Genomic DNA, 27,604 nt, shown 5'->3' with positions numbered 1-27,604 from the left:
TTAATTCCATTGACAACTGAATTGTCATCTTTATTAGAGTTATTTTTACAAATGCATGTCTCCTAATATGAAATGGTTGATTTTCACTTTATTATGTGCTTTGCACATTTACAGCAGCAACAGGAAGAGCTTCTACTGAATAGATTTTAGTCTTCAAAAATGTGACTGCATCTTCCATCTCTAGTTTGTCCATCTCCCAGTTATTGACCTTACCAAAGAAAGAGGAAAATAATCAGTTTGTGAGACGATACTAACATAAGAGCTAGTTTAGAGATCCAAACATAGTAAAGTAACATGAGGACAATAGCTTTTTGAAAGCAAATGTGACCTTATAACTACTCATATTTTAAAGGCATGATAAGACTACATGCTAAGGTTTAAGAAAGCTTTAACTGTGAAAATTATACAAATTTTAAAGGTCCTTTAAATGGTGCAAAAATTGCTTTCTTGAGAAAATCTTCCTTAGAATATATATAATCAGCAATATAAAATACAAAGTCTTAAATAGTAGCCCACTAAGAGAAAGGAGTCATCTTAATCTCAATAGTCCACACGTAATCCATTTCCAATACTAAAGTATAATCATAGAAGACGTGGAATGTTTACATCTTACATTATGCGCAGGACCAAATGAGTGGCATTTAGATAGATTCCAACAGCAACATATATATAAATGTATTTGTAAGGTTCCTACTACCTAGAAACATCAGAAGAGGCTGTTCAAGAGAAGCTGTGGGGTACAAAATAAAATTGAAGCGTAAGAGGGAAGAGAAAGACCTATCCTCTTAAAACCATCCAGCCTTTTCTGGCAACAGACATCCTGTAACAGCTTCACACAGGCCATGAAAACAAAGCTTTAACATCTTTCCTTCCCTTGTTCAAGATAACCTGGAAATTAAATATGGTTTTGTGTATCTTAAATATGAAAATATATTATTTGCATTCTTCTTCTTAGCAAAAAAGGATTAAAGCTGACCAGAACAACATCTGTAAAAGCTCTAGTAATGACAGTAATCAGCTGAGCAGAGAACCCAAATTGTGTACTAGCAATGTTCTTTTTCAAAGAAAACAGTAACTGAAGCACTCATTCCAATCATGCTGACAATTCCTCTAGTCCTAGTAACCAGTCTCAACCACAAGATTCCTGGCAGCCGTTAGAATGTACATCAGTAATTAAAGAATATTTCATTTGCATTTTTTTCTTACCAAGATCACACGAAAACCCATTGCATTCAAATGCCGCATTTTCATAGCAAGGAATCCTCTGGGGTGGCTTGAACCCAAACAATAAGCAGATCTAGAAACACACAGCACAGCTACTCTGAAAACAAAAATAAACAAAACAAGAACAGTTATTGATATTACCATTTAGTCTTGCTGCATTCCTGTTCTCTGGAGATTTCCAAGTTGAGCTCTCCACTGACCACAATCCTTGATATTTCTGTCTTAGTCCTTCACTTCTTCTACTTGGCCTCGGCAGATATTCCACTATACAAGGCTACTTTATAAATCAAAAATATACAACACTATATACAGTTACCTCTCAGTTCCCTTTAAGGATGGCTACATTTTTGAAGACGAAAATTTTCAGATATGAAAGCACCAATTTTAAGGGTTTTCTGTGTAGTGCTGATTTCTGATCTGAGTATAATTATTTATTCTACCAGTAGTAGTAACGGTGTAAATAATACCAAATAGTAAATGCTCTTCTTGCACATATTATCTCCCAGAGAAAGCAGCATTTAAAAAACAGAAATAGGAGTTTAAATACAAGAAAGAAAACACCAAGAGAAAGGCAAGACTGTTAAAATCTGTAAATATAACAAAAACGTGGAAGGTGTAATTTGTTTTTTCATTGTTCCTGGCACTTTGGAAATACTAAGTTTACTGGGAGAAAAAAAGAAAAAAAAAGACATTTATATCCTTACTGCCTTCACCTATACTCTGGCTGTTATAAGACAAATTTTATGTTTTTAAAGGAATGCTCACATTCTTTACTTCTCATGACTTTATGCTGAGAACAACTGTTATTTTATTATGCTAGAATAGCGGAGTACCTGAAAAAGAAAATTGATCTTGGAATGAGGTCAGAGAGAAAGCCTCTTCTGAGGGGAGATGGGTAGCACTGATAGGAAAGACAGCGGTTGAAAAGATGGCCAAGAAATAAGCTAGATGCATTCAGAAAGAGGTGAAAGTCACAGAACTGTGTGTGAATGAAGAGGGATGGGCAGATAAGAGTTTGGATCCCTACAGATTTTTTTGTATGTTTGTATCATATATATGTGTGTGTGTGTGTGTCCAGTGGAGTTAACAGGAGATACAAGTTCCTTGGCAGCAGGATCCATCTAGCAGAGCCTTTACATAAAGGATAACTGACCCACGGGTGTGTGCAATGATGGCATGATCTTATGCATCTACTGAAGAGGCAGGATGTTCTCTCATGGTATAGCATCATATTTCTCCCCAGAGACACTCTATTTGTAATGTGTGAGCCAAGGAAACAACTTAGGATTAGCTTCAATGTGCTCTAACCCATACAAATACAGTTTAATTAAAAAACTACGGTTTCTCTACCTCTGGAAAAGTCTTGGTGGTAGAGCAAAATATTTATTGGGTATTTGATTTTTGTAGAAGCCTCAAGTCTTTATTCTTTATGATCACTATTATATTATCTCATCCAAAGTTTACACTGCATTGATAGTTTCAATTATATTATATTGTTTTATTGAACTATAGCTTCAAAACCTAATTTTAAAAAAATGTCTGTCTCATTAAATGACCCAACTGTAGTCCATTGTATTCAACCATAATGTCCACATTTACACTTTCTAAGGAGTACATTGATGGATGACAAGTCTCTTGGTGTGATGCAGGCTCCATACAAACATCAAGTCTTAGATTTACTACTGCTATTTAATATCAAGTCTTTTAGAATTAGGATTTTAATTCAGAAAGCCCAGCAAATGAAATATATGTAAGCAACCTTTGAATATCTGTAGCAGAAGTTGTATCCACATCAGAAAGTGGTAGCACTTGATTCCTGTTAGTGTCCATTCTGATTTCAAAATCTGAAAGGAAAGAATTGATATTAATTTTCCAACATTGCTCCAAGTGACTTTCTTTTTCTTTTCTTTTCCTTTTTTTTTGAGATGTGGTCTCGCTCTGTCATCCAGGGTGGAGTGCCGTAGTGTGATCTCAGCTCCCTGCAGCAACTTCCCAGGTTCAAGCAATCCTTCCACCCCTCCTTGAGGAGCTGGGACTATGGGGGCATGCCATCACGCCCATCTAAGTTTCGTATTTTTTTGGTACAGATAGGATTTTACTATGTTGGTCAGGCTGGTCTTGAATTCCTGAGCTCCAGTGATCCGCCTGCTTCGGCCTCTCCACATGCTAGGATTACAGGCATGTGCCACCGTGACCAGCCCCAAGTGATTTTCTGTTTCAAAATGTTTAATAGTACTACCAATAATGATAATAGCAGTAGCTAAAATATATTGAGAGCTAACCATGTGTCAGATACTAGTCTTGGGATTTTAGACACATAAAAATGTGTAGAATTTCATTTATTGGTCACAAGAATTTTATGAGGCAAGAATCAGGCCAGTCCCAGAGGCAATGCTGCACTACACTAAACGGCTGCCGCAAATACCTATTTTTTTGTCAGAAAAAAAGGAAAATAAATACAATAAAATGAAAGGAAATCATATAATGTCCCATACCAATATGATAGTTGTGTGGCAAGTGCACATCCTTTGAGAAGTGTCCTTCACCTCCCAGAAGGCTGCTCAGCACCTCTGCCACCTTTGCATTTGGATGTGACGGTGGCAGCTCCCGCGGCAGCTGTGGGAGTGACAAGGCTATGTCCTTCAGATAGACAGTATCATCAAGTTTTAGACAAGTATCCAACATATGCAGCTTGTAAACATTCTTCATGTCATCTAAAAGATAAAAAAGAGAGTATATCATTAAGAAGAAATAAATGCAACATCAAAAAACTGTATTAATATATATTTAGTAATAGATATACAATAATAAATATATATACAAATGCACTTGTATTTCTAATTCTCTCTTTCTTATCACAAGGACTCTCTCTGTGTCTCCCTGGTTTCCACAGGGTCTAAATCAAAGCCCTGCACTTGATAATGTTTTAAGGCTTCAAATATCTTTAGAGGTCATTTAGTCTAAACTCCTCAATTTATAGATAAGGAAATGCCCAGGAATGTTAAAAATCCTCGTAATTAAGGCAAAGTTGGAACCAGAATCCAGGTTTTCGAGGTTCAAGGCTGTTTCTCCATTATTACACTGCCTGAAAAATCAGCATGTGGTATTACTGACTGACTCTCTACAACTCAACTTTGGGATTTTATAACATTTATTTATTTATGTTTTAATTCCGAACTACTCTATTCTCAGACACATCCTCAAATTTTGTACATCTACCTGGATATTGCTTTGCCTTATTTAATATTAAAGACTAAAAGTCAACAGTTAATTTGGTTCCAAGAGTAAATGAACTAATTAATTTGGTGGCTATTTGGTTTCTTGATCTAACAGGTGTTCCCTCATCACAGGCAAGGAGTGATCAAGTGTTTACAGCTGCAAAAGTTGACTTAGGTTGGCTTCAAATGTGATAAGTAAGGATTAGGAATTAAAACAGCTCTGATCAAAGCATAAAGAACAACCTGAACAGTTAGCCTTTGTATAGAAGGACAGAGTGTAAATAAAAGGAATAATGATGCATTCCTTATTTTTTTCTACCTGTAGGACTTGTCATTAAAGAAGGGTCTGTAGGTTTGCTGCTTTGAAACACTATCCTTTGACTTCACCATTATCAGCCCTTTCCACAGCAACACCTGCTCTGCAAATTTCAACTAACGCTGCTCCAACTAAGACCCCATTCAGAGTCATATGGTAGCTAGTGGTAGTGCAGAATGCAGAATTATGACCAATTCTGCACTAACATCCTACCTGATGTCAGCAGCTCACTGATGACGTCTTTTTGCAGAAGCTGATTAAAAGGAGCCAGGGGAAAGTAATTCATCAAGCAAAATGAATATACTGCATGCAATAAGTTTTCAGAAGAAATAGTGTGAAGATAACCAGTCAGAGCACTAGCCATAACTTCCAGGAACTGTCTGGGGAACAAAGAAAAGTCAGTTTCCCAACATATACAGAAGGCCAATATCTTTAACGATTCCAAAGAAAAGAGATAAGAAAATCAGGCTTGCAAGTAAGTATCCACACATCGTTCTGGACAGTTGGTTATCTCATAATAAGTGTATACATTCAATAAATGTTGGCTATTGCTGTATGTCTTGCACGAGACAAACATTTTATAGACTTTAACTCATTTAACTCACACTAAAAAACTCTATGGGCATTACTATTATTCTCCTCATTTAAAAAAATGGGTAAACAGGCTTAGAGGTTGAGTAACTTGTCTAAGAACACACAGACAAGGAAGTAGCAAAGGCAGTATTAGAACATAAGGTGTCAGGCTCCAGAACCTTTTCATAATTATGCTAGATTTTCTATAACGCCTGGACCACCACTACAGTTTTATAACCAACTAAAATTATCTAGTTATCAATACTATGGGTTAAAAGAACTGCAAGCCTAATCCTACCACCCAGAGCTAACGTTACACAGTATAACGTGGTTAAGCACAAACGAAGACAGAAAAGATCAAAATCAGGGGCAGTCGCTTGCCCAGAGTGACACCACTAATAAATGGTAGATATCCTTTGAACACACGTCAATCTGACTCTCAGGGCATATGATACATATAGTTATATAAGAAAAGAAATACATGCAAAGTACTGTGATCTCACAGAGGAAAGAAAATAAACAGAAGCTTTTGGGAGGAGAATTTGAGTAAGTGGGAAAGATGGAATAAGGGAAGAAGATTTGAGCAGAGCCCTGAAAGCGCATGCTACTTGCCTGATAGTGAATAACTGGTGAGATGAAGGTACAGAGGAGTATTTCTTAACAGCCAGGGCAAATATGCCTGGACACAAGCCCTTGTTAACAATAAGACTGAAATCAACTGAGAGGTCCATGGGTAGGGGAAGAAGTGTTGGGGAGGATAAAGGGCTGTGATAAGGCCAGGAAAACTACAGGAATTATGATGAAATGGGAGGAATATAACAGATCATACACACAACAGCAAGGCAGCACTTCTGAAATTAGTAACTGATTGCTTTTGGAACATGCAGTGGGATGTGGGGGCAGGGGATGGTGTGGACAAGGAAGCTGGGAGCCTGGGTAATGATCCCCCCTCTGGTCTTCTCTTGAGCCACTCCTCACCCTGTACCTCATGCTTCAGCAGCCCAAACTGCGTGCTGTTCCCTGCACGTGCTCTGCTGTTTCTTTCCTCCAGGTCTTGCATATAGAGGGCCTTTCACTTGGAATGTTCTTTCCTGCTTATCTTTCCATGGTAAACCCCCATCTCTCCAACTTTTAAGATCAGCTCAGATACCAACCCCTCCAGGCAACATTGCCTGATATCCCCTGACCCTCCTCTTCACCAGGCTGGCATCCTGATATATCCCTCCTCTATTTCCAAATATCCTAGATGATATGGTTTGGCTGTGTCCCCACCCAAATCTCATTTTGAATTGTAGCTCCTGTAATTCCCTTGTGTTGTGAGGGACCCAGTGGTAGACAGCTGAATCATGGGGGTGGTTTCCCCCATACTCTTCTTGTGGTAGTCAGTAAGTCTCACGAGATCTGATAGTTTTATAAGGGGAAACCCCTTTTGCTTGGCTCTCTCTCTTGTCTGCTGCCCTGTGAGATGTGCCTTTCATCTTCCGCCATGATTGTGGGCCTCCCCAGCCATGTGGAACTGTGAGTCCATTAAACCTCTTTCTTTTGTAAATTGCCCAGTCTCGGGTATGTCTTTATCAGCTGCACGAAAACAGACTAATACGCTAGATCACTCGAATTTTCATGCTATATTTAACTGCCAATTTACATATCTACCTTACCCATTACACAGAATCCTCTGGCAACAAGGACTGTCTTGTTCATCTTTCTCCTAAGTGTCCAGGTGCTTGGCAAATGCTGACTAAACAAACAAATAAACTTTGATGAGGAAGACAGGAGGAGGAGCTTGTCATTGGAAAAGGATGAGTCAAGAAAAATAGCTGACTTCCAGAATTACTGAACTTGAGACACTTCTGGGATGTGCAGTGACCATATGCAACCCACAGAGACTCAGGTCTGGAGTTAAAGAGCACACTAATGACCACAGATGCAAATGTGGGATTATCCATAAGGTGGTAAATACAGATCAAGAAGAGAAGAAACCAAAGGACCAAAACAACAGAGCTTAAACGTTACATATTTGTTCCTTGGGTTCAAAGCCCAGCAAGATACTCTGGATTTAACACACCCTCTCCCCCATGGGCCATCATAAATGAAATAATGATTAATGTATAGCATGTGGATATACAATAAGCCAGAATTCCTATCACTCTCCTATCTAACCATCTCTTCTAGTCAACTCTCTTCCCAAATACTTTGAGTTATTCTGCTTCCAAAACCTTTGCTACTCCAGATAAGTTGCCATCTTCCTTTCTCCTTCCTCCATAAAGCACTTACTTGGTGCCTACCATGTACTGCCTTCCTCTGGATATACAAGAGAGTCGTTTTCATAAATGGTCTAGGAAGAACAGGGAATACAAACTTCTTTTTTTATAGCCTTCAAAATACCAAACCCAGGCAACTGTACATTCATGGGCATTCAGGAAATGGTGACTAATTAATCTTGCTATATCTGCCATATTGCCCCTACTTCTCCTTTGGAGAAATGTTGAGGTGTGAGGCTTAGAATTAGGTAAGGGTTTCTCAATCTGAGCACTACTAACATCTGGGGCTGGATAATTCCTTATGGTGAGGGGCTATCTTATGCATAGTAGGATGTTAGCGGCACCCCTGGCCTCTATCCACTAGAGGCCAGTAGTAGCACAGACCTCCCTCCTGTTGTGAAAACTAAAAACCATCTCCATATGTTGCCAAATGTCCCCTGGGAGGCAAAATCATCCCCGTTTGAAAACCACTAGGTTAAATGAAAGCAGAATAGACAGACAAAAAGACAACATTCATGATTCTCCTCCTGTACTAATTCTACTACTGCCATTTTATTAAATGTCCTCCTAGCCTTTGTTACCTTTGTTATCCCCCCTCTATTTCCAACATAACAATTTTGTGGGAACAAGTTATCTCTCAGGTTGCCTAGAGTCACCTGAACAACTCTTACCCACCCAGTACTTACTCTCTTAATCCCTCTGGGGCTGTTTCTGGAGTTTTAATTACCACTTAGCTTGATATTATTTGTCTAGAAAGTACAAGGCATCAATGGGAGCCAGCCTCAGAAGAAAATCAAGCCAGGGGAGTAAAGGAAGATTGAATTTGGGAGATATTTTTCGACCTTTATTAAATGTCTACTCTTTCGCAGGTCCTGTATGAAGTTCAGAAAAACAGGCAGCTGGGTCGGACTCTGGAGAGCTTACCAACTGAGGAGCAGAGACAGACTTACTGACACAACAAATGACATGACAAGCACAGGGACCCTGATGGGGACAATTAGGGAAGACACAGGAAATGCAGTATAGCTGAGTCTGTCCATTCAGTGGACAGTACAGTGGGAAGCTGCTTTTTAGTTGGCCTGACACCACTTAATTGATTAACTGCCCTTAAGGGATGGGCATTTGACCCAAACTCAGTCAATCAGATGTTCTCTTTTAGAAACCTAAATCTGGAGGGAAAACTAAAAGGACAGCAAGCAGCTGGAGTCAAGTCATTTGATGGCAAACAGATGGCCTGTGCATCTTGCCACTGAGACCTTCACAACTGCCCTAGTTTGTTCCCCCAAGGCCTCTGTGACCTACACTCTAATTTTTTTCAAATCTAAATATTACTATGTGCTGGGCATTGTTATAAGAACTTGACATAGATTAACTCATTTAATCCTAATAACCCAATGAGATTAGACATAGCTCATCTCCCTTTTAATAAGTGAATAAACTGAGGCACAGATAAGTAATTTGCCAAAAGTAATTTGGCAAATTAAGTGAATAATAAGTGAATAAACTTATTATTAAAATAATAAGTGAATAAGTGAATAATAAGTGAATAAACTGAGGCACAATAAGTAATTTGTTAGCTGCTAACAAATGGCAATGCTGAAACTCAAATCTAAGCAAGCTAGCTCTAGAGTCCATGCTTTTAATCACTGTTTTAACAAATGACATTTTATATGCTTTTCTGATTTTTAATGAACCCTGACTGATCCAAAGAGTAAGAAAAGATGTTCTGGGTAGAAAGCAGAGGTATGAAAGAAGCTGGCACATTTGAGGAATTACTGTATTTAATAGTAGAAATGCATGGCTGTGGTTAAAATGAAAAGAATAGAAAGCAGTAGCTTGAGACCAAATGAATAGTTAAGGTCAAAACTGAACTAGAATAAGAAGGTCCAGTTCTCACAGCTTCTCAGAAACACTGATTTAACAAGGACATATAGACAAAAATACCTTTATGAAAAGTCCAGAAACCAATTAAGATATTGTCGTACTCCAGACAAGAACAAAACCAAGAAGAGTTGCACTGAAACAGGCAAGAAGAACATTTTACCCAGGTCAGCCCCTCCCCAAAGCCGGCACAGCTCAGCACCAAGGAGATCACCTTGGCCTAGGACTTCTCCATTGGAGGGAGAGAGTAGAGTGTGCATCCAACATCCGGCTTTTCACTGCTCTGCCCTAGGGGCTGATTTCTGTCTAAACTCACATGGAATACTAACAAAACCAGCAGGGTTCAGATGCCTGAGAGCAGTTAAGAACAAACAAAAAGGGGTGGACAGCTTCCTGCACTCAGCACAGCTCTGAGAGATTGAGAGAAGGTACACAACCTGAGGACTCAGCCTCAGGAGGAAATGAGAGGAGTGGAGCATGCTTCAACATCCTAGCCTTTTGGTGAGCTGTCTAAGGAGCTGGTTTCTGTCTCACCTCACAAGGAGAGCGGACGAAACCAGCATAGTTTGAATGCCCAGGAGCAGTTAAGAAGGAAAAAAAGGGGTCAGTGGCTTGCAGCACACAGCACAACTCAAGGCTTCTCTACAGTGAAGGAGAGAAAGGAGTGGAGCATTTATGTCCCTGACTGTAGTACAGCAGTCAGACACCAGAGGGAGCAAGATATTCCCTGATACTGAAACAAAAAAAAAGAAAGAAATTAAAAAAAAGAAACCAGTAAATCCCTCTACTTAGAACTCCATAAACACATTCAGGCCAGGCATGGTGGCTCATGCCTGTAATCCCAGCACTTTGGGAGGCCGAGGTGGGTGGATCACCTGAGGTCAGGAGTTGGAGACCAGCCTGGACAAAATGGTGAAACCCCATCTCTACTAAAACTACAAAAATTAGCTGGGCATGGTGGCAGGTACCTGTAATCCCACCTACTTGGGAGGCTGAGACAGGAGAATCGCTTGAACCCAGGAGGCAGAGGTTGCAGTAAGCCGAGATCGCGCCACTGCACTCCAGCCTGGGCAACAAAGATCAAAACTCCGTCTCAAAAAAAAAAAAATTCATAGAAAAAGCTTAACGGGCACCCAGAATCTCTAGCTAAGCTGATTAATAAGAGTCTTTCCCTGTCAAAGCCAGTCAAAGCCAGTTTGTAAAAACAGGCAGAGGAGACTGTTTCTTTAATTGTGCAGATACCAATGCAAAGCTACAAGGAAGAAAAAGCATCAGGGAAATGTAACACAAAGTACCACAATAAATGTCCAGTAATCAACATTAAACAGATGAAGATCTATGAACTGCCCAACAAAGAACTAAAAATAATTGTCTTATAAGAACACAGAAAAGTAAATGAAATTAGGAAAATGATATATGAGCAAAATAAGTATCAACAAAGAAATGATAAACTATGGAAAGAACTAAACAGCCATTCTGGAGCTAAAGAATATAATAACTGAACTGAAAAATTGACTAGAGGACCATACCAGCATACTTCAGCAAGCAAAAGAGAATCGGAGAACTTGAAGCAGGTCATGTGAAATTACCCAGTCCAAAAAGAAAAAAGAACAAAGAAAGAAGAGTTAAGAAAGCCTAAAACACTTACAGGACACCAACAAGCAAACCAATGTGCACACTATGGGTGTCTCAGGAGAAGAAAAAAAGGAGCTGAAAGCTTATTTAAGGAAATAGTGGCTGAAAACTTCACAAATCTAGAAAGAGTAATGGACATCCAGATTCATAAAGCTCAAAGGACCCCAAATAAGATGAATCCAAAGAAATATACATTACGATACATCATAATCAAACTGTCAAAATTCAAAAACAAAAAGAACTTTAAAAGCAACTCATATCTCCCACAAGGATGAAACGCAACTTTTCATGTACAAGGGAGCCCCCATCAGACTAGCAGTGAACTTCTTAGCAGAAACTTTGCAGGCCAGAGAAGGGACTGGGATAATGTATTCAAAGTGCTGAAAGAAAAATTGCCAACCAATAATCCTATATACTTGGCAAAACCATCCTTCAAAAATGTAGATCAAGACTCCCACACAAATGAAAGCCAAGGAAAATTGTCATTACTAGTCTTTTCTTACACTAAATGCTAAAGACAGGTGAAATGAAAAAACACAAAACTTCAATGTGAAAACACAGGAAAGTATAAAACTCACTAGTAAAGGTAAATACATAAACAAATATAGGATATGGTAATACTGTAATAGTGGTGTGCTTTAGTTCTAGTATAAATGTTAAAAAAACTATCAAGAATAACTGTAACTATAAAAATTTGCTAATGGATATACAATATAAAAAGATGTAAACTGTCACATCAATAACAAATTATGGGGAGACAAGTGTACAGCTTTTGTATGCAATGGAAGTTAAGTTGTTTTCAGCTTAAAACAGACTGTTAAAACAATAAGATGTTTTATGTAAGACCCATGGTAACCACAAATGAAACACCTTTAGAGACTACACAAAAAAAAAGAAAGGAATTGAAACATCTCACAAAAGAATCAACAAGTCACAAAGGAAGATAACAAGAAAGGAAAAGATAGAAGAAAAAACTGTAAGACAGAAAACAAAATGGCAATAGTAAGTCCTTCTCTATCAATAATTACTCTAAACATTAAGTGGATTAAACTCCCTGATATGGTTTGGCTCTGTATCCCCACCCAAATCTCATCTCAAATTTTAATCCCCATGTATTGAGGGAGAGACCTGTTGGAAGGTGATTGGATCATGGAGGCAGTTTCCCCCATGCTGTTCTCATAATAGTGAGGGAGTTCTCACAAGAGCTGATGGCTTAAAGTGTAGCACTTCCTCGCCCTTTCTCTTGCTCTCTTCTGTTACCTTGTGAAGGTGACTGCTTCCCCTTTGCCTTCTGCCATAATTGTAAGTCTCCTGAGGCCTCCCCAGTCATGTGGAACTGTTGGTCAATTAAACCTCTTTTCTTTATAAATTACACAGTCTTAGGTGGTATAGCAACGTGAGAATAGACTAATACATTCCCCAGTTAAAAGACACAAAATGGCTGAATGGATTAAAAAAAAAGACCAAACTATAACTTGTCTACAAGATACTCGCTTTAGATTTAAGGACATACACATAGTTTGATAGTGAAGAAACGGATAAAGACATTCCATGCAAATGGTAACCAAAAGAGAGCAGAGGTAGCCATACTTATATCAGACAAAATACACTTTAAGTTAAAAATTGTCACAAGGACAAACAAGGTCATTACATAATGATAAAAGGGCCAATTCATCAGGAAGATGTAACAGATCTGAAAGCAGAAATAGATGATACAATAATAGTAGGAGACTTCAATAACCCCACTTTCAATAATTTATAGAGCATCCAGACCAAAATCAGTAAGAAAACAAAGGACTTGAAGAACACTATAGATCAGTGGTCCCCAACCTTTTTGGCACTGGTTTCATGAAAGACAATTTTTCCAGACTGGGGATGGGGGGGTGTTTCATAAGGCATTAGATTCTCATAAGGAGCACGCAACCTACAGCCTTCACATGCACAGTTCACAATAGGGTTCATGCTCCTATGAGAACCTAATGCCATGGCTGATCTGACAGAGCTCAGGCAATAATGTTCATCTGCCACTCACCTCCTGCTGTGCGGCCCAGTTCCTAACAGGCCACGGACTGGTACCAGTCCATGGCCTGGGGGCTGGGGACCCCTGCTACAGATGAAATGGATATAACAAACACATACAGAACATTCCAGCCAACAGCACCAGAACACATATTTTCCTCAAGTGCACATAGATCATTTGCAAGGACAGACTATATGTTAGGTCACAAAACAAGTCATAACAGATTTAGGAAAACTGAAATCAGACCAAGTATCCTTTCGGATCACAAAGAAATACAATCAGAAATCAACAGAGGGAAAACTAGAAAATTCACAAATATGTGGAAATTAAACAACACACTCTTGAACAACCAATGGGTTAAAGAAGAAATCAAAAGGGAAAGTAGAAAATATTTCAAGACAAATAAAATTGAAACCACAACATACCCAAAATTATGGGATGCAGAAAAAGCAGTACTAACAAGAAAACTTATAGCAATAAACACCTATCTTAAAAAAAAAGAAAGCTATCAGACAAAAAAACTAAATTTACACCTCAAAGAACTGAAATAAGACAAATAAACCAGGCCCAAAGTTAGCAGAAGGAAATAATGAAGATTAGAACAGAAATAAATAAAATAGACAATAAAAAGTAGAAAAAACCAACAAAACGAAGACTTGGTTTTATGAAAACATGAACAAAATTGACAAACCTTTAGACTGACAAAAAAAGAAAGAAGACTCAAATAAATAAGAGACGAATAAGACATTATAACTAGAAATAAAAACCAATGCCACAGAAATAAGAAAGGCTCATAAGAGACTGTCATGAACAACTGTATGCCAACAAATTGGATAATCAAGAAAAAATGAATAAATTCCTAGAAAAATACAACCTACCAAGACTGAATCATAAAGAAATAGAAAATCTAAACAAACCAATAATGAATAAGGAAATTTAATCAGTAATCAAAAACTTCCCAACAATGAAAAAGGCCAGGACTAGATGGCTTCATTGCTGAATTCTACCAAACATTGTGAGAAGAATTAACAATACTTCTAATGTGCTTAAACTTTTCCAAACACCTGAAGACAGAGAACTCATTTTATGAGGCCAGCATTACCCTGATACCAAAGCCAGACACATGCATTATGACACAAGAAAGCTACAGGCCAATATCCCTGATGAACACAGATGTAAAAACCCTCAACAAAATATTAGCATTAGAAGGATCATACACCATGAATAAAACGGGATTTATCCCTGGGATGCAAAGATGGTTCAGTATATGCAAGTCAATTAATGAGATACACCACATTAACAGAATAAAGGAGAAAAATCATATGATCATCTAATTAGATGCAGAAAAACCATCTGATGAAATTCAACAACCTTTATGATAAGGGCTCTCAATAAATTAGGTATAGAAGAAATGTGCCTCACCATAAGTAAGACCATATATGAAAAACCATAGCTAACATCATATTCGATGATGAAAACCAAATATTTTCTTCTAAGACCAGGAACAAGACAAGGATGCCTACTCTCATCACTTCTATTCAACAAGGTACTGGAAATCTTAGCCAGAGTAATTATGCAAATAAAAGAAAAAGAAAGAAAAACAACCAAATCAGAAAGGAGGCAGTAAAAATATCTGCTGTGTTCCTATACACTTATAACAAACTATCCAAAAAGGAAATTGGGAAAACAATCTTGTTTATAATAGTATCAAAAAGCATAAAATACTTAGGAATAAACTTAATCAAGGAAGTGAAAGACTTGTATATTGAAAACTACAAAAAAATTGAAAGAAATTAAAGACATAAATAAATGGAAGGACAGTCTGCACTCATGGATTGAAAGACTTAATCCTGTTAAAATGTCCATACTAACCCAGGCAGTCTACAGATTCAGTGCAATCGTTATCAAAATCCCAATGGCATTTTTTTACAGAAATAGAAAAAAAAACTTAAAATTCATATAGGACCACAAAGGAATCTGAACCACCAAAGCAATTTTGAAAAAGAACAGAGCTAGAAGTATCACACTTCCTGATTTCAAAATATATTACAAAGCTACAGTAATTAAAACAGTATGGTACTGGCATAAAAAAGACAAAGCTGCCAAGACTACACATAGTAAAAGAATATGCTCTTCAACAAAAGGTGTTGGGAAAACTGGATATCCACATGCAAAAGAATGAAATTGGAACCTTATTTTATAACATACACAAAAATCAACTCAAAATGGATTAAAGATTTAAACATAAGACCTAAAACTATAAAATTCCTAAAAGAAAATGTGTAGGAGAAGCCTCATGGCATTGGCTTAGTTAGGCAATGATTTTTTTTATATGATACCTAAAGTGCAAGCAACAAAAGCAAATACAGACAAGGAGAACTATATCAAACTAAAAAGCTGCACAGCAAAGGAAACAGTCAACAAAGTGAAAAAGCAACCTACAAAATGGGAGAAAATATTTGCAAACCATACATATGATAAGGAGTTATTATCCAAAATATATAAGGAATTCCTGTAACTCATATATTTATGCTTATTGCTATAAGTTTATATAAAACTTAATGCTTTAAGTTTTCTTGTTAGTTATTGCTTTTTCTGCATCCCATAATATATATAATATATATATTTGTAGTATGTTTACATATTATAACACACTGTAACTGAATAGCAAAAATAATAATATGATTTGAAAATAGGCAAAGGACTTAAATATTTCTCCAAAGAAGACATACAAACGGCCAACAGGTATGTGAAAACATGGTCAACATCACTAATCATCAGGGAAATGCAAATCAAAACCACAATGAGATATCACTTTACACCTGTTAGGATGGCCATTATTAAAAAAACAAAACAAAACAAAATCTAACAAGTGTTAGAGAAGATGTGGAGAAATTGGAACCCTTGCACAATGTTGATAGGAATACAGAATGGTGCATGGAAAACAGTATGAAGCTTCCTTGAAAAATGTAAAAGTAGAACTACTACCTAGTAAAGAAAAGCCCGGGACCAAACTGCTTCACTGCTGAATTCTACCAAACATTTAAGGAAGAACTAATACTAATCCTACTCAAACTATTCCAAAAAGCAGAGAAGGAGGGAATACTTCCAAACTCATTCTACAAGTCCAGTATTACCCTGATACCAAAATCAGACAAAGACACATCAAAAAGAAAAAAAAAAAACAAGCAAACAAAAAAACTACAGCACAGTATCTCTGATGAAGACTGATGCAAAAATCCTCAAAAAAAAACATACTAGCAAACCAAATTCAACAATACATTAGAAAGATTATTCATTATGACCAAGTGGGATTTATCCCTGGGATGCCAGGATGGTTCAACATATGCAAATCAATCAATATGATACATCATGTCAACAGAATAAAGGATAAAAACCATATGATCATTTCAACTGATGCTAAAAAAAAAAAAAGGCATTTGGTAAAAGTAGAACCCTTGGTAAAAGCAGAATCCCTGTATGATCCAGGAATCTCACTTGTGGATATATTTCAATTCATAAGAATTGAAATGAGAATCTCAAAGAGACATCTGCACTCCCATGTTAAGTGCAGCATTGTTTGCAATAGCCAAGATAGGGAAACAACCTAAACATCCATCAGCAGATGAATGGATAAAGAAAATGTGATATATACATATAATGGAATATTATTCAGCCTTAGAAGGAAATCTCACCACATGCTACAACATGGATCAACTTGAAGGGCATTATGCTAACTGAAATAAGCTAGTCACAGAAGGACAAATACCGCATGACTCCACTTATATAAAGTATCTAAAAAGGTCAGTCATAGAAACAGAGACTACAATGTTGGTTGTCAGGGGTGAGGAAAGGGGGAAATAGGGGAGTTGCTATTCAACAGGTATAAAGTTTCAGTTATGCAAGATGATTAAGTTCTAGAGATCCACTGTACAATAGTTAACTATATCGTTAATAATAAAGTCAGCAATATTGTACTGCACACTTTAAAATTTACTAAATGTTCTAACCACAATAAAAAAAGTCAAATTTTTTAAAAGACAGATTTCTCCATTTTTTAATACAGTTAAAATGAACTATGAACTTAGGAGCTGCGAGGATAAGCTGGGAGGGTTTGAAATCAAACTCCTATAATGAATTAACTAATATATTATAAAGAACAAAGAAACAAACAAGACAAAGGGCAGCAAATATAAAATAAAATTTTGTTTAACTTTATAAATGAGTAAGGAACACTATGTTTTATTTATTGGCATGGATGATGACTATGGGTGTGTTCACTTGTAATAATTCATTAAGCTTATGATTTATAACCTTTTTTGTAAGTTATATGGCAATAAAACAGGTAAAAAAGAAACAAGTACATACTCTTTGTTCTGGCATTTGTAGACATGATTGAGAGAAGAATAAGTATGAAGAGTAGATAGAATGTTTTTCATGTTTAGGGATTCAGGATCCTCTACTATTCTCTTCATAAACAGGTCCATTAAACCAACAGGTCGAAAGCCAAGGTTTTCAAATAAAATGAGGATAAAAAGAACCTTAAAAAGAGAAAATTGAGGGAAAACTCTTTAATAATTACAGTATGCTAATAGTAATTTTTTAGATCTCAAAAAATCTAAGCAGCAATTCAACTGTCCTGATCAACAGAATATACCCTGAAACAGAATATTTCCCTGAAAAGGAACAATTATCTTTCCCTCACAAAATCTGTTCTATTAATTCTTGAATTGGTTATCAATAAGCAATCTTTTTTAAGCTGAGAACCAGGGCATACAATGATTTCTACGTTTCCATCTGATTTAAAAATAAATCTCTTCCTACATGTTTTTCATACAACATATCTGAAAATTACTTTTAAATGTGCCTTTTCTGAAGGTTTTCAAAATGACCAACTCAATTTTGAACTTCTCGCATTCCCAAACTTAAATACTTCCTAGATTCTAACATGTAAGACATAACCCCAAAATTTCCATATTTAATATTAATACCTATAAGTGAAAATGGAACTGAAACATTATGATTAAAATAAACTTTCAAGTTCACCTCCAATTTCCTTCTCAATCTTTCTTACTTAGGATTATTACCTCTCTTTCCATAACCAATTTCCACAGTAAACTCAATATTTACCTTACTCTCCAAAATAAACTGAACCTAGAGATCTAACAGTTATCACCTATTTCATTGCAAAAAGAAGTTTTTACCAGGTGCTTCATTAAATGTTTATATTCTTAACACAGCTCCTGATTTTAAAGGCTTTTACTCTGGATAAAACAATGGACGTGACCGTTAAGTAGTGACATTTTATTCTTCAAAAACCACAAGCCTGTCACATCACTCATCTTTATTATTTGAAATCTAACAAGAACAAAGTATAAACACGGAAATCATGCTAAATATCTAACAAAAGTACCATACAACCCTTTTTTTTTTTTTTTTGAGACAGAGTTTTGATCTTTATTGCCCAGGCTGGAGCACAGTGGCACGATCTCAGCTTACTGCAACCTCCACCTCCCAGGTTCAAATGGTCCTCCCGCCTCAGCCCCCCTAGTAGCTGGGATTACAGGGACACGTCACCATGCCCGGCTAATTTTTGTATTTTTAGTAGAGATGGGGTTTCACCATGTTGGCCAGGCTGGTCTCGAACTCCTGACCTCAGGTGATCCACCCACCTTGGCCTCCCAAAGTGCTGGGATTACAGGCATGAGCCACTGCGCCCGGCCCATACAACCCTTTTAAAACCAAACAGAAGAGCAAATTTTTGTTTCAAATAGAAAGATGACCAAAAGATAGAATAGTATACAGATGGTGCTTGACTTATGGTGGGGTATATCCCAACAAACTCACCATAAATTGAAAATATTTTAAGTCAAAATGCATTTAATACATCCAACTTACTGAACGTTATAGCTTAGCCTAGCCTACCTTAAACATGCTTAGAACACTTACATTCACCTATAGTTGGGCAAAATGAGTTAACAAAAAGCCTATATTATAATAAAAGTGTTGAATATCTCAAGTAATTTATTGAATACAATATGCATTGTTTAGCCTCATGATTGCGCAGCTGATTGGGAGCTGCGACTTTCTGCCACTGCCCAGCATGAAAAGAGAGTATCATACAACATATCACTAACCCAGCAAAACACCAAAATTCAAAATTCAAAGTATGGTTTCTACTGAATGCGTATTGCTTTTGCAACATCAAACAGTCAAAAAATATTAAGTCAAGACATCCTAAGTTGGGGACTATTCATATTAGCAAGTAGCCCCCAGACAGGAATAATAAGGAGCTAATTTTTCAAAAGTCAATTCAGCATTGGAATATTTTGGTATCTTAACTACTATAAAGGTGAGAGAGAAATACTTAAAATGCTAAATGAATTAGTATGTGTTTTAAAAGTTTGTGAGGCTTATTCTAAATTGTTAATGTACTCACTTTTCTGAACTTCCAGATGTCAAAAGTTGCAGCCACATAATCTGCAAGTCCCTTGAAGAGATCCAAATTATGGTATTGGAGGTCTTTGCAGGACTGCAATATGTTGATCATTATTCTTAAAGGACACCCATGGATATTATCTTGAAGAATGAGTTAAATAAACACACAAAAATTACCAGATTGTTTTGAATACAACATGCTTTATTCTTTTTTCATATAAAAGCAAAGTTTTTAAAACAAAACAAAAATAGTCTAAAACAGAAGCTCAGGTATTACAAATGATGAAAGAAAAATTCCTCTTACCTAGGACCACCTTACTGCATTCATCCAGGAGTGTAAGAGATCGGTGATTCATGGCAGCTAGTACCTCAAACATGTGCTGGCTATTCAAAACAGAAAATCTGTCTAATTCCCTCAAGGCTTTCATCTAAAGAAAAACAAACTTTAATTTAATTTACTATCTGTGATGAAATAAATTAAACTTTTATTTTTATTGAGACAGGGTCTTGTGCTGTCACCCAGGTTGGAGCCTCAACCTCCCAGGCTCAAGTGATCCTCCTGCCTCAGCCTCCCATGTAGCTGGGACTACAGGCATGCACCACCTACAGGCATGTACCACCACGCCTGGCTAATTCTTTGATTTTTTTTTTTTTTTTTTGCAGACAGGGTCTTGCTCAGTTACCCACGCTGGTCTCAAACTCCTGGGATCAAGAGATCTCCCTGCCCTTGACATCCCAAAGTGCTGGGATTACAGGTGTGAGCCACCATGTCTGGCCTAAACATTTATTTTTAAATAAAAAGGATGAAGTTTGGGTAATATGACCCAGACAAATAGATAAATAAATATACATGTATATATATACAGATAAATAAATATAAGGGTATTTCTATTCATTCACTTTAGCGAAGCTAAATCTAAAAGCCTAGCAATGCCCTCCTAGAAAACTGACTTCAGGCAGTGATAGCAGGTTATAAGAAATAATTTTTTCAAATCTCATCCACTAGAGAAAATTCATGTATTTACCTCCAGTTTCCTCTTAAGAGCAATCGGTGCATCTTTTCCAATACACTTCATCACAACTTGTAATGTGAAGACATCTTCTATTTTCCAAACTTGCTGATCAACTAGTATTCTATTATCAAACACAATAAATATTAAAATCATAGAATCTTCAAAGCGGAAGAAAAATCTTAAAATTCCATTTGGTCCAGCCCCTTCTTACAGGCAAGGATTATGAAGCCCAGAGAAATGATCTACCTGCTCGAGAGAGTTAAAGATCGAGACCCAATCTATTAATAGTGCTATTTTCTCTCACATTATTGTGCTGTCTTTACTAAAGAACAAATTATGTCAGGACATTATAGTAACATATCCTATGCATAGTCAATGTCAAAGGGAGTTAAGTTTTACTCTCACTAATCTATGACATTAGATCATTTATATCAATTTTATAAATTCCTTTTCAAGCTGGGTCAGTGTCAACCCTCACATAGTCTCTGAATAACTATTCTGAATTAAATATACATATCAATTCTTTCCTACCCCACATCAGTACTATTTTTTTTTTTGAGACAGAGTCTTGCTCTGTTGCCCAGGCTGGAGTGCAGTTGAGCAATCTCAGCTCACTGCAAGCTCCGCCTCCCAGGTTCACACCATTCTCCTGCCTCAGCCTCCCAAGTAGCTGGGACTACAGGCACCCGCCACCACACTCAGCTAATTTTTGTATTGTTCGTAGAGACGGGGTTTCACCATGGTCTCAATCTCCTGACCTCGTGATCCACCCGCCTCGGCCTCCCAAAGTGCTGGGATTACAGGCATGAGCCACTGCGCCTGGCCAGTACTATGTTTTAAAATAAATTAATTTAATTTCAATGTTACTCACATCTTTGTTATTATGGACCCTAAGAGAATTATTTCCAGCCTATGTCATTCAGAGTCAGGATTTTAAGCTTAATAAGGCATGAAAGATTGTAACTACCAACAAAGACTCCCCAACTCCTCCTCCCCTCAAGAAAGGAGTTTAGTTTTCATCTCAATTTTTTTATTCCAGCTATATGAGGAACAAAGAAAACCACATGAAGAAAGCATAAGAGAGTTCTCACCTGAATCCCATTTGTAGAACATGAACATTCTTGCATGGCTCCATTGCCTCTAAAACAGTTGACAAAACTGAAAGGCATGTCTCATCACACTCATTGATACGTTCCTATTGAAATACAATTACAAAAACACTACAGGTGATGAGCCCATAGTAAACTATCTTACCCAAGCAAAACCACTGAACTGATGTGCTGAATAAAACGACTGAGTATCAAACCAACAATTCCTACAGTCAGTCCACAATAAACAGCATCTTTGGGAAATAAAAAGTCATACTTACTGAATTTTCCAGCTGACTGATACACATCCTTTTATGCATCAACACTTTTCTACCTTCACTATTATCACTGAAAACACATTTGATATTTATTACATTCCACTGCTTCTGAAATAACTTTTATTAAACATTATTTTTACCTCTTCTTGGAACTCAAGGTCATTACAAAGCCAAAAACAGTTAAAGTGCAGGAATATAAGAACTACTGAAGTACAGGAGGTAACTAGCCCATCTCTAAAGATCCTTACATGGTTGTGCCCTTACAATTTCCCTAGATCCTTTCCTGGGTATCAAGCTGAAACTTTACTTGTGAATCTTCTGATTCACATCTCCTGCCACACTCTACCACTGCTATCTGGGTCTCAAAGGAAGCCTACACCCCACAGATTCTTCTTTCAGGTCCCTTTACTTAGGGTACTAAGTTTGATGCCAGAAACAGTGGGCATAATTTGGAAAGTGAATAGTAACAACACAGCTTAACTAGTAGTACTCTACAGTTTAATCACAACTAGTCTATACACCTCACAAAAACTCACATCTGAGGAAACTTAGCCTGAAGAGAGAGATGCTCTTTTGATAAAATTACATAACCAATGAATCACAAAGCCTTAAGTCAGAACCAGGTAATAATAAGAAATGGTTATGGTTAGAAGAAAAGGTTTCTTTCCTATGAAAGGGTTTCCTTAACAATTTTACAGCATTCCATCAATATCTACTATGAAAGAAAAGACCACTTGTCTATGTGTTTGAAGGGCAAATTCATTGATGGCACACTGTCCTTTCACCTCTAAAATGTCTTTACATTATTCCAACAGGTCAGTGAGACATCATCATCCATACAGATGTTTTGACTACAAAAATCTACTACTCATACCTCACCAACACAGATGTCATCCCGATGCGAATATCTGTCCAAAATCTAGTAAGAGCATCACTGACCAGGTAAGGTGATTTATTAGTCACTTTTAAATAACTACATAGGAACTAATACACAGCCTACAAATAAACAGGGATATTCTGTGGTTTAAACAAATACACACACACACACTACATAAAAATTAGTTATTCCTTAAGGACATATAGAAATCACAGTAATGTAAAAAGTTAAAAACTTTCCCATAGCTATGAACCCAATTATTGAATTCTATAGGAAGACAGGATATATGCCAGATTATCCCCAAGAAATTCCTTTTAAAAAATTATTATTATTATTTTCAGACAAGGTCTGGCTCCGTCACCCAGGCTGGAGTGCAGTGGCACGATCATGGCTCATGGCAGCTTCGACCTCCCAGGCTCAAGTGATATTCCCACCTCAGCCTCCCAAGTAGCTGGGACCACAGGTGAGTACATCACACCCAGCTAATTTTTGTATTTTTTGTAGAGGTGCAGTCTCCCTTTGTTGCCCAGGCTGGTCTCAAACTCCTGGGCTCAAGAGATCCTCCTGCCTTGGCCTCCCAAAACGCTGGGATTACAGGTGTGAGCCACCACACCTGGCTAAAAAATTACTTCATTGAGTTTATACGTCAGAAGTGTACACTCTTAAAACATAAATGGTTAACAAGCTAATCCTTCCTTCCTTACATTTGGCACCATTTCAGTGACATTAAACAGGATACTGACATTCTTGCTTTAGACTAAAAATGGCTCCCTCCATCCAATTTTAACCTTCTTCCAATCCATTTTCCACTCATTCAGTGATCTAAAATACAAATTTGAGCACGTCAACCCATTGCTTAAAATTCTTCAACGGATTCCCATTGCCTACAGGATAAATGCATACTCCTTAGCTAGCTGTAAGAGGCTCTTTATGATATGGTTTCTATTTTTCTAGCCTCTTGTTCTGCCCCTAAGCCTCTTGCCCCTCACTCCTCTCCTTTGATCACCATGTACAAAACTTGTTCCCACCCACTCAAACATACAACTCCATCATTCTGTGTTTCAGCTACACCAAACTACTTTCAGCTCTTCAAATATGCCAAACTTTTCCTCTGGGAACGGTAGGGCATACAATCCTCTCTACTTGAAACACCATCCCCTTCACTATCATTCTGCTCATCAGTTTAGGCATCATCCACTGGGCCTGAATCCCAATTCTACCATGGACTAAATTCTCTTCCTTCCCCTTCCCTTCTCTCCTTCTTCAACTACCCAGCCTTTCTTTGTATATCTTGCATCTCTCCTCATTTTAGCTTCTTCACCACTACTCAACCCTGGGGATGGTAAATGGGGAAGGCTTTCATAAATTTCCATAGCAAAAGGAAGAAAATAACTAGCTAACTTAAGGCCTCTAAATCACATAATATATATGCAGAAATAAATATAAAGGAAACTACCATTCCATTTGATAGTCTCTTTTAAGGAGGCTACATATCTATATTCCTTCATTCTTTCAAAGTATTCTAAACCAAGTAAGTCCATGTTTAAATCTCCTTTTTATTTTACCTGGGTCACCCTCAGCAAAGTCTGTACCAAAATAGTGTTCTGAGGGATTCCAAGCTTCACCATGGAATAAAGACTGAACAGTAGGTACTTATACTGCATGATCTTGGCTTCTCTCATCATATGTTCACAGAGCTGATTAAATGCAGGGTGGCTAAACATCAGTCGTTTTTCAAAGCGCTTCTGGTCATCAGACAGTCTTTTGGCAATTGTCCACATTGCTGTGAAATAGTTGCTACTAGGAAATGTAGGCGCTTTTGAAAATGCATCTAACACATCACTCAGGGAATTACATTCCTGAGACAGTTTTCTACTGCTGATACGGTTTGGTTTTGTTTCCTTGGTAAGAACATCTTCATTGGAGACTTCATGATTAAGGTTTACTTTCTTCAATCCATCATCAGATTTATCAACAGGGACAAGAGACTGCTTTGAGTCAAAAAACAGTCTTCTAGCATAAAGTAGTCTTTCAATTCTACGGGCTGTTAGAGTGCTTATGCCCTTTGTTTGAAAGCCAACATCTGATTTAAAAATGAATGCATCCTGAAAGAGATATCTAATGATATCAGTTGATCGCATTCTGTTATGAAAGTTATTTAAAATGTTCCAGTTTGAATGAACTATTTTTGGTTTGCAAAGTCCCAAACGATATAGCCTCATAGTTCTGCTTGTTGGAACTAATGTACTGAATTGTCTAAGGTTCCAGAAAAAGGAGCCTGCTTTGTTATTCATTTTGCTCTCCACTGAAACACTTCCAAATGGCTTCAAAGTTGTCAATATGAAACCAACGTCACTTCTACTAGTGAAAAAGAACACGTGCTGTGGTTTTCCTGCAGGGGAAGAAGTAATGAAAAGAATAAAAATTAAAACCAAACTTTTACTTAAAGAAATGAAATGCATTTAACAGAAGAGAAAATGGGGAACCTATGGAGCCATTAAACATTTACATAAAACAGTAAAAGTTTTTTTTACCAATATGGGCTCCCTTCAATCTACCACAATGTGTCTGGTTTCAAAGAAGCCAGGTCACTTTGGAAGCAGTCATCGTATTAATGAGATTTTTCTGGTGCAAAAGCGTTCCATAAAGCTTTCTCTGTAGGAGAGATTTTTGTTGGCATTGTTATGGAAATGTCCTCGGTGAAAATTAGGGGATTAACATTGATAGATCATTTTCTTTTTTCTTCTCTGGTTTTTTTTTTTTTTTTTTTTTGAGACAAAGCCTTGCTGTGTCGCCCAGGCTGGAGTGCAGTGGCGCGATCTTGGCTCACTGCAACCTCCACCTCCCAGGTTCAAGCAATTCTCCTGTCTCAGCCTCCCAAGTAGCTGGGATTACCGGCGTGTGCCACCACGCCCGGCTAATTTTTGTATTTTTTGTAAAGACGGAGTTTCACCATGTTGGCCAGGCTGGTCCTGAACTCCTGACCTCAGGTAATCCACCCGCCTCGGCCTCCCAAAATGCTGGAATTACAGCCGTGAGTCACCGCGCCCGGCTGATAGATCATTTTCAACATTACGATTTAGCAACGGCCGAACCCAGACCATCAGGAATAGGGACCTGGGCAGGTAGAACGGCTCAGTGGAAGAAGCAGAAAACGAAAGCGATGTCTGCATGTGGCCTGCGTTTAAGAGGAAGATCTTACACAACCAGCCAGCCTCACCAGACCCCAGAACCAACTACAAGAGCCTGTCCTTCCGCAGCTGGGCCGCCCAGCATTAACCCACCTCCTTTAAACTTAATTCCAGGACAACTCGTGAGACTTTTCTCCTCGAAGTAAAAAGTCTAGGATGTGATACGGGAAGCCGCTAAGCCCAAGCTCGTCCTCCACTCACCTTAGAGCACAAGGCCGTGGCTACGTACAGGAGCGGCCATGACAGCTTTCCCGAGAAGCTGCGCTTCTCACGAGATCTTACGGATTCCCTCAAAGATCAAAAAGCATACGTTCGCGGCTGTAGCTGAAGGACTTACTTGAAGAAAGTTTACCGAGGAGAATGACTCGTTTCCCTGGATACAGGGGTGGGGATCGGGGATACCACAGAGCTTATAAGGGCGATGTTTGATCGTGTATCGCAACGTAACCCATTCAGGTCCTAACTTTAAACACCTAACCTCTGCTGGGCGCCAGACTTTGTAGTGCGCCTGCGCCTTGCCCTTGGCTGCCTGGTTGCCAGGAAACCGCGAAGCCGCGGTCCCTGCCTCCGAGTCTCTCTCGACCATGGCCAAATTCGTCATCGCGGGTGAGTGATCCCCGCGTCCGCCCGCAGATTGCTCAAAACGCCGACAACAGCTCACCTCCCATGGCCGCTTGGCTTGGCAGCCTCTATACGGACAGCTCCATGCTTTGCTATGGATTTATTCAAAGTTATTTACTGGACCGTGACGGTGCGCCAAGCACTGTGGGACATTGGGGATGCAATGGAGGGAAACATATCCCTGCCTTCGAGGAGCTTTCAGTCTCATGGGGCACAGAACATGTAGTTTTGATACGGTGTGATTAACGCAATGAAGGAGACCTGCACAGGCCTCTGGGAGCGTAGACTCCTAATCTGGGTTTGGGGGATGAGGGAGAGGTGGACACAAGGAACTGGCTGGGGAAGGTATTCCAGGAGCTGAGTTGTGAAGATGTGAGCTGAGGAGGCTATTCCAGATAAAAGCAGAGAGGCAGGAAGCTTCCTGGCCTAACAGAAGATCTGGATATGTGGCGCGTGACAGGACCTGGGGCTAGAGCAGGAGCAGGAGCCAGGTCCTTGCATTTCATGTACGTCAAGCAAAGGTGTTTGAACTGTATCCTGAAAGCAATGAGGAATTATAGAAAAGTTTTAAGCAGGAGAACAGTCTTAATGAGTTTGCATTTTAGGAAGCCTGTCTTGGCAGCAACGGAGAGAATGATTGAAAGTGCTGGTTGACAGCAAGGACTCAACTGAGAAGGCTTTTATTACAACAATCCTTGGTACCTACCTCCTCTCCTCATAAAGTTTCTTAAAAGCGTAGACTGCTCTTCCATCTCCAGTTCTGCCTTCCAATCAATCTTGGAAGAAGGCTTCTACTTCTGCTTCCTGACAGAAACTGCTGTCATCAAAGTCACCACTGACTTTTATAGAAGCTGTTTAGTCTTTGACTTATTTGATCTCTTTGATGCATTGAACACAATTGACATCTACCATCCACAGAAGATTTTTTTTTTTTTTTGAGACAGGCTCTCACTTTGTCACCCAGGCTGGA

The 27,604-nt window shown here is 38.2% G+C and overlaps 2 protein-coding genes across 9 annotated transcripts in view; one reads left to right on the top strand and one right to left on the bottom strand.

Annotated features, from left to right (window-relative positions):
* Positions 1-26,514, bottom strand: FASTKD2 (FAST kinase domains 2). 3 transcript variants are annotated; one of them, XM_024243399.3, is made up of 12 exons: positions 26,215-26,514; positions 24,388-25,214; positions 21,671-21,774; positions 20,592-20,700; positions 19,871-19,994; positions 19,568-19,707; positions 17,497-17,669; positions 4,972-5,138; positions 3,720-3,938; positions 2,984-3,068; positions 1,207-1,321; positions 1-208 (listed from the first exon to the last, which is right to left on the bottom strand). In XM_024243399.3, the coding sequence occupies exons 2-12, from the start codon at positions 25,114-25,116 to the stop codon at positions 92-94; spliced, it is 2,082 nt and encodes a 693-aa protein (XP_024099167.2). In that variant the 5' UTR covers positions 25,117-25,214; positions 26,215-26,514; the 3' UTR covers positions 1-91. The 3 variants fall into 3 exon arrangements, with proteins under 3 accessions (XP_024099167.2, XP_054405678.1, XP_024099168.2); XM_054549703.2 differs by having other exon boundaries at positions 26,351-26,505; XM_024243400.3 differs by having other exon boundaries at positions 26,107-26,280.
* MDH1B (malate dehydrogenase 1B) overlaps positions 26,354-27,604 on the top strand; it is a 54,365-nt gene continuing 53,114 nt past the window's right edge. For 5 of the 6 annotated variants that reach the window (XM_054548620.1, XM_054548623.2, XM_054548624.1 and 2 more), the window contains exon 1: positions 26,484-26,619. In XM_054548620.1, the coding sequence (XP_054404595.1) occupies positions 26,598-26,619 (22 nt within the window). In that variant the 5' untranslated portion in view covers positions 26,484-26,597. 6 annotated transcript variants of the gene reach the window in all.

This window comes from Pongo abelii, chromosome 11, assembly GCF_028885655.2.
Source record: "Pongo abelii isolate AG06213 chromosome 11, NHGRI_mPonAbe1-v2.0_pri, whole genome shotgun sequence".
NCBI lineage: Eukaryota > Metazoa > Chordata > Mammalia > Primates > Hominidae > Pongo > Pongo abelii.
The sequence above is the reverse complement of the archived record's forward strand: the minus strand, read 5'-3'. Positions and strand labels throughout refer to the sequence as shown.

Bases quoted from the DNA above. Each gene is read 5' to 3' on its own strand.
- FASTKD2 (XM_024243399.3), bottom strand. From the start codon at position 25,116: ATGAATAACAAAGCAGGCTCCTTTTTCTGGAACCTTAGACAATTCAGT. The intron at 19,995-20,591 runs GTAAATACATGA...GTTTTTCTTTAG, and splicing joins CTCTTAAGAGGAAACTGGAG to ATGAAAGCCTTGAGGGAATT. The intron at 19,708-19,870 runs GTAAGAGGAATT...TCATTCTTCAAG, and splicing joins ATGCAGTAAGGTGGTCCTAG to ATAATATCCATGGGTGTCCT.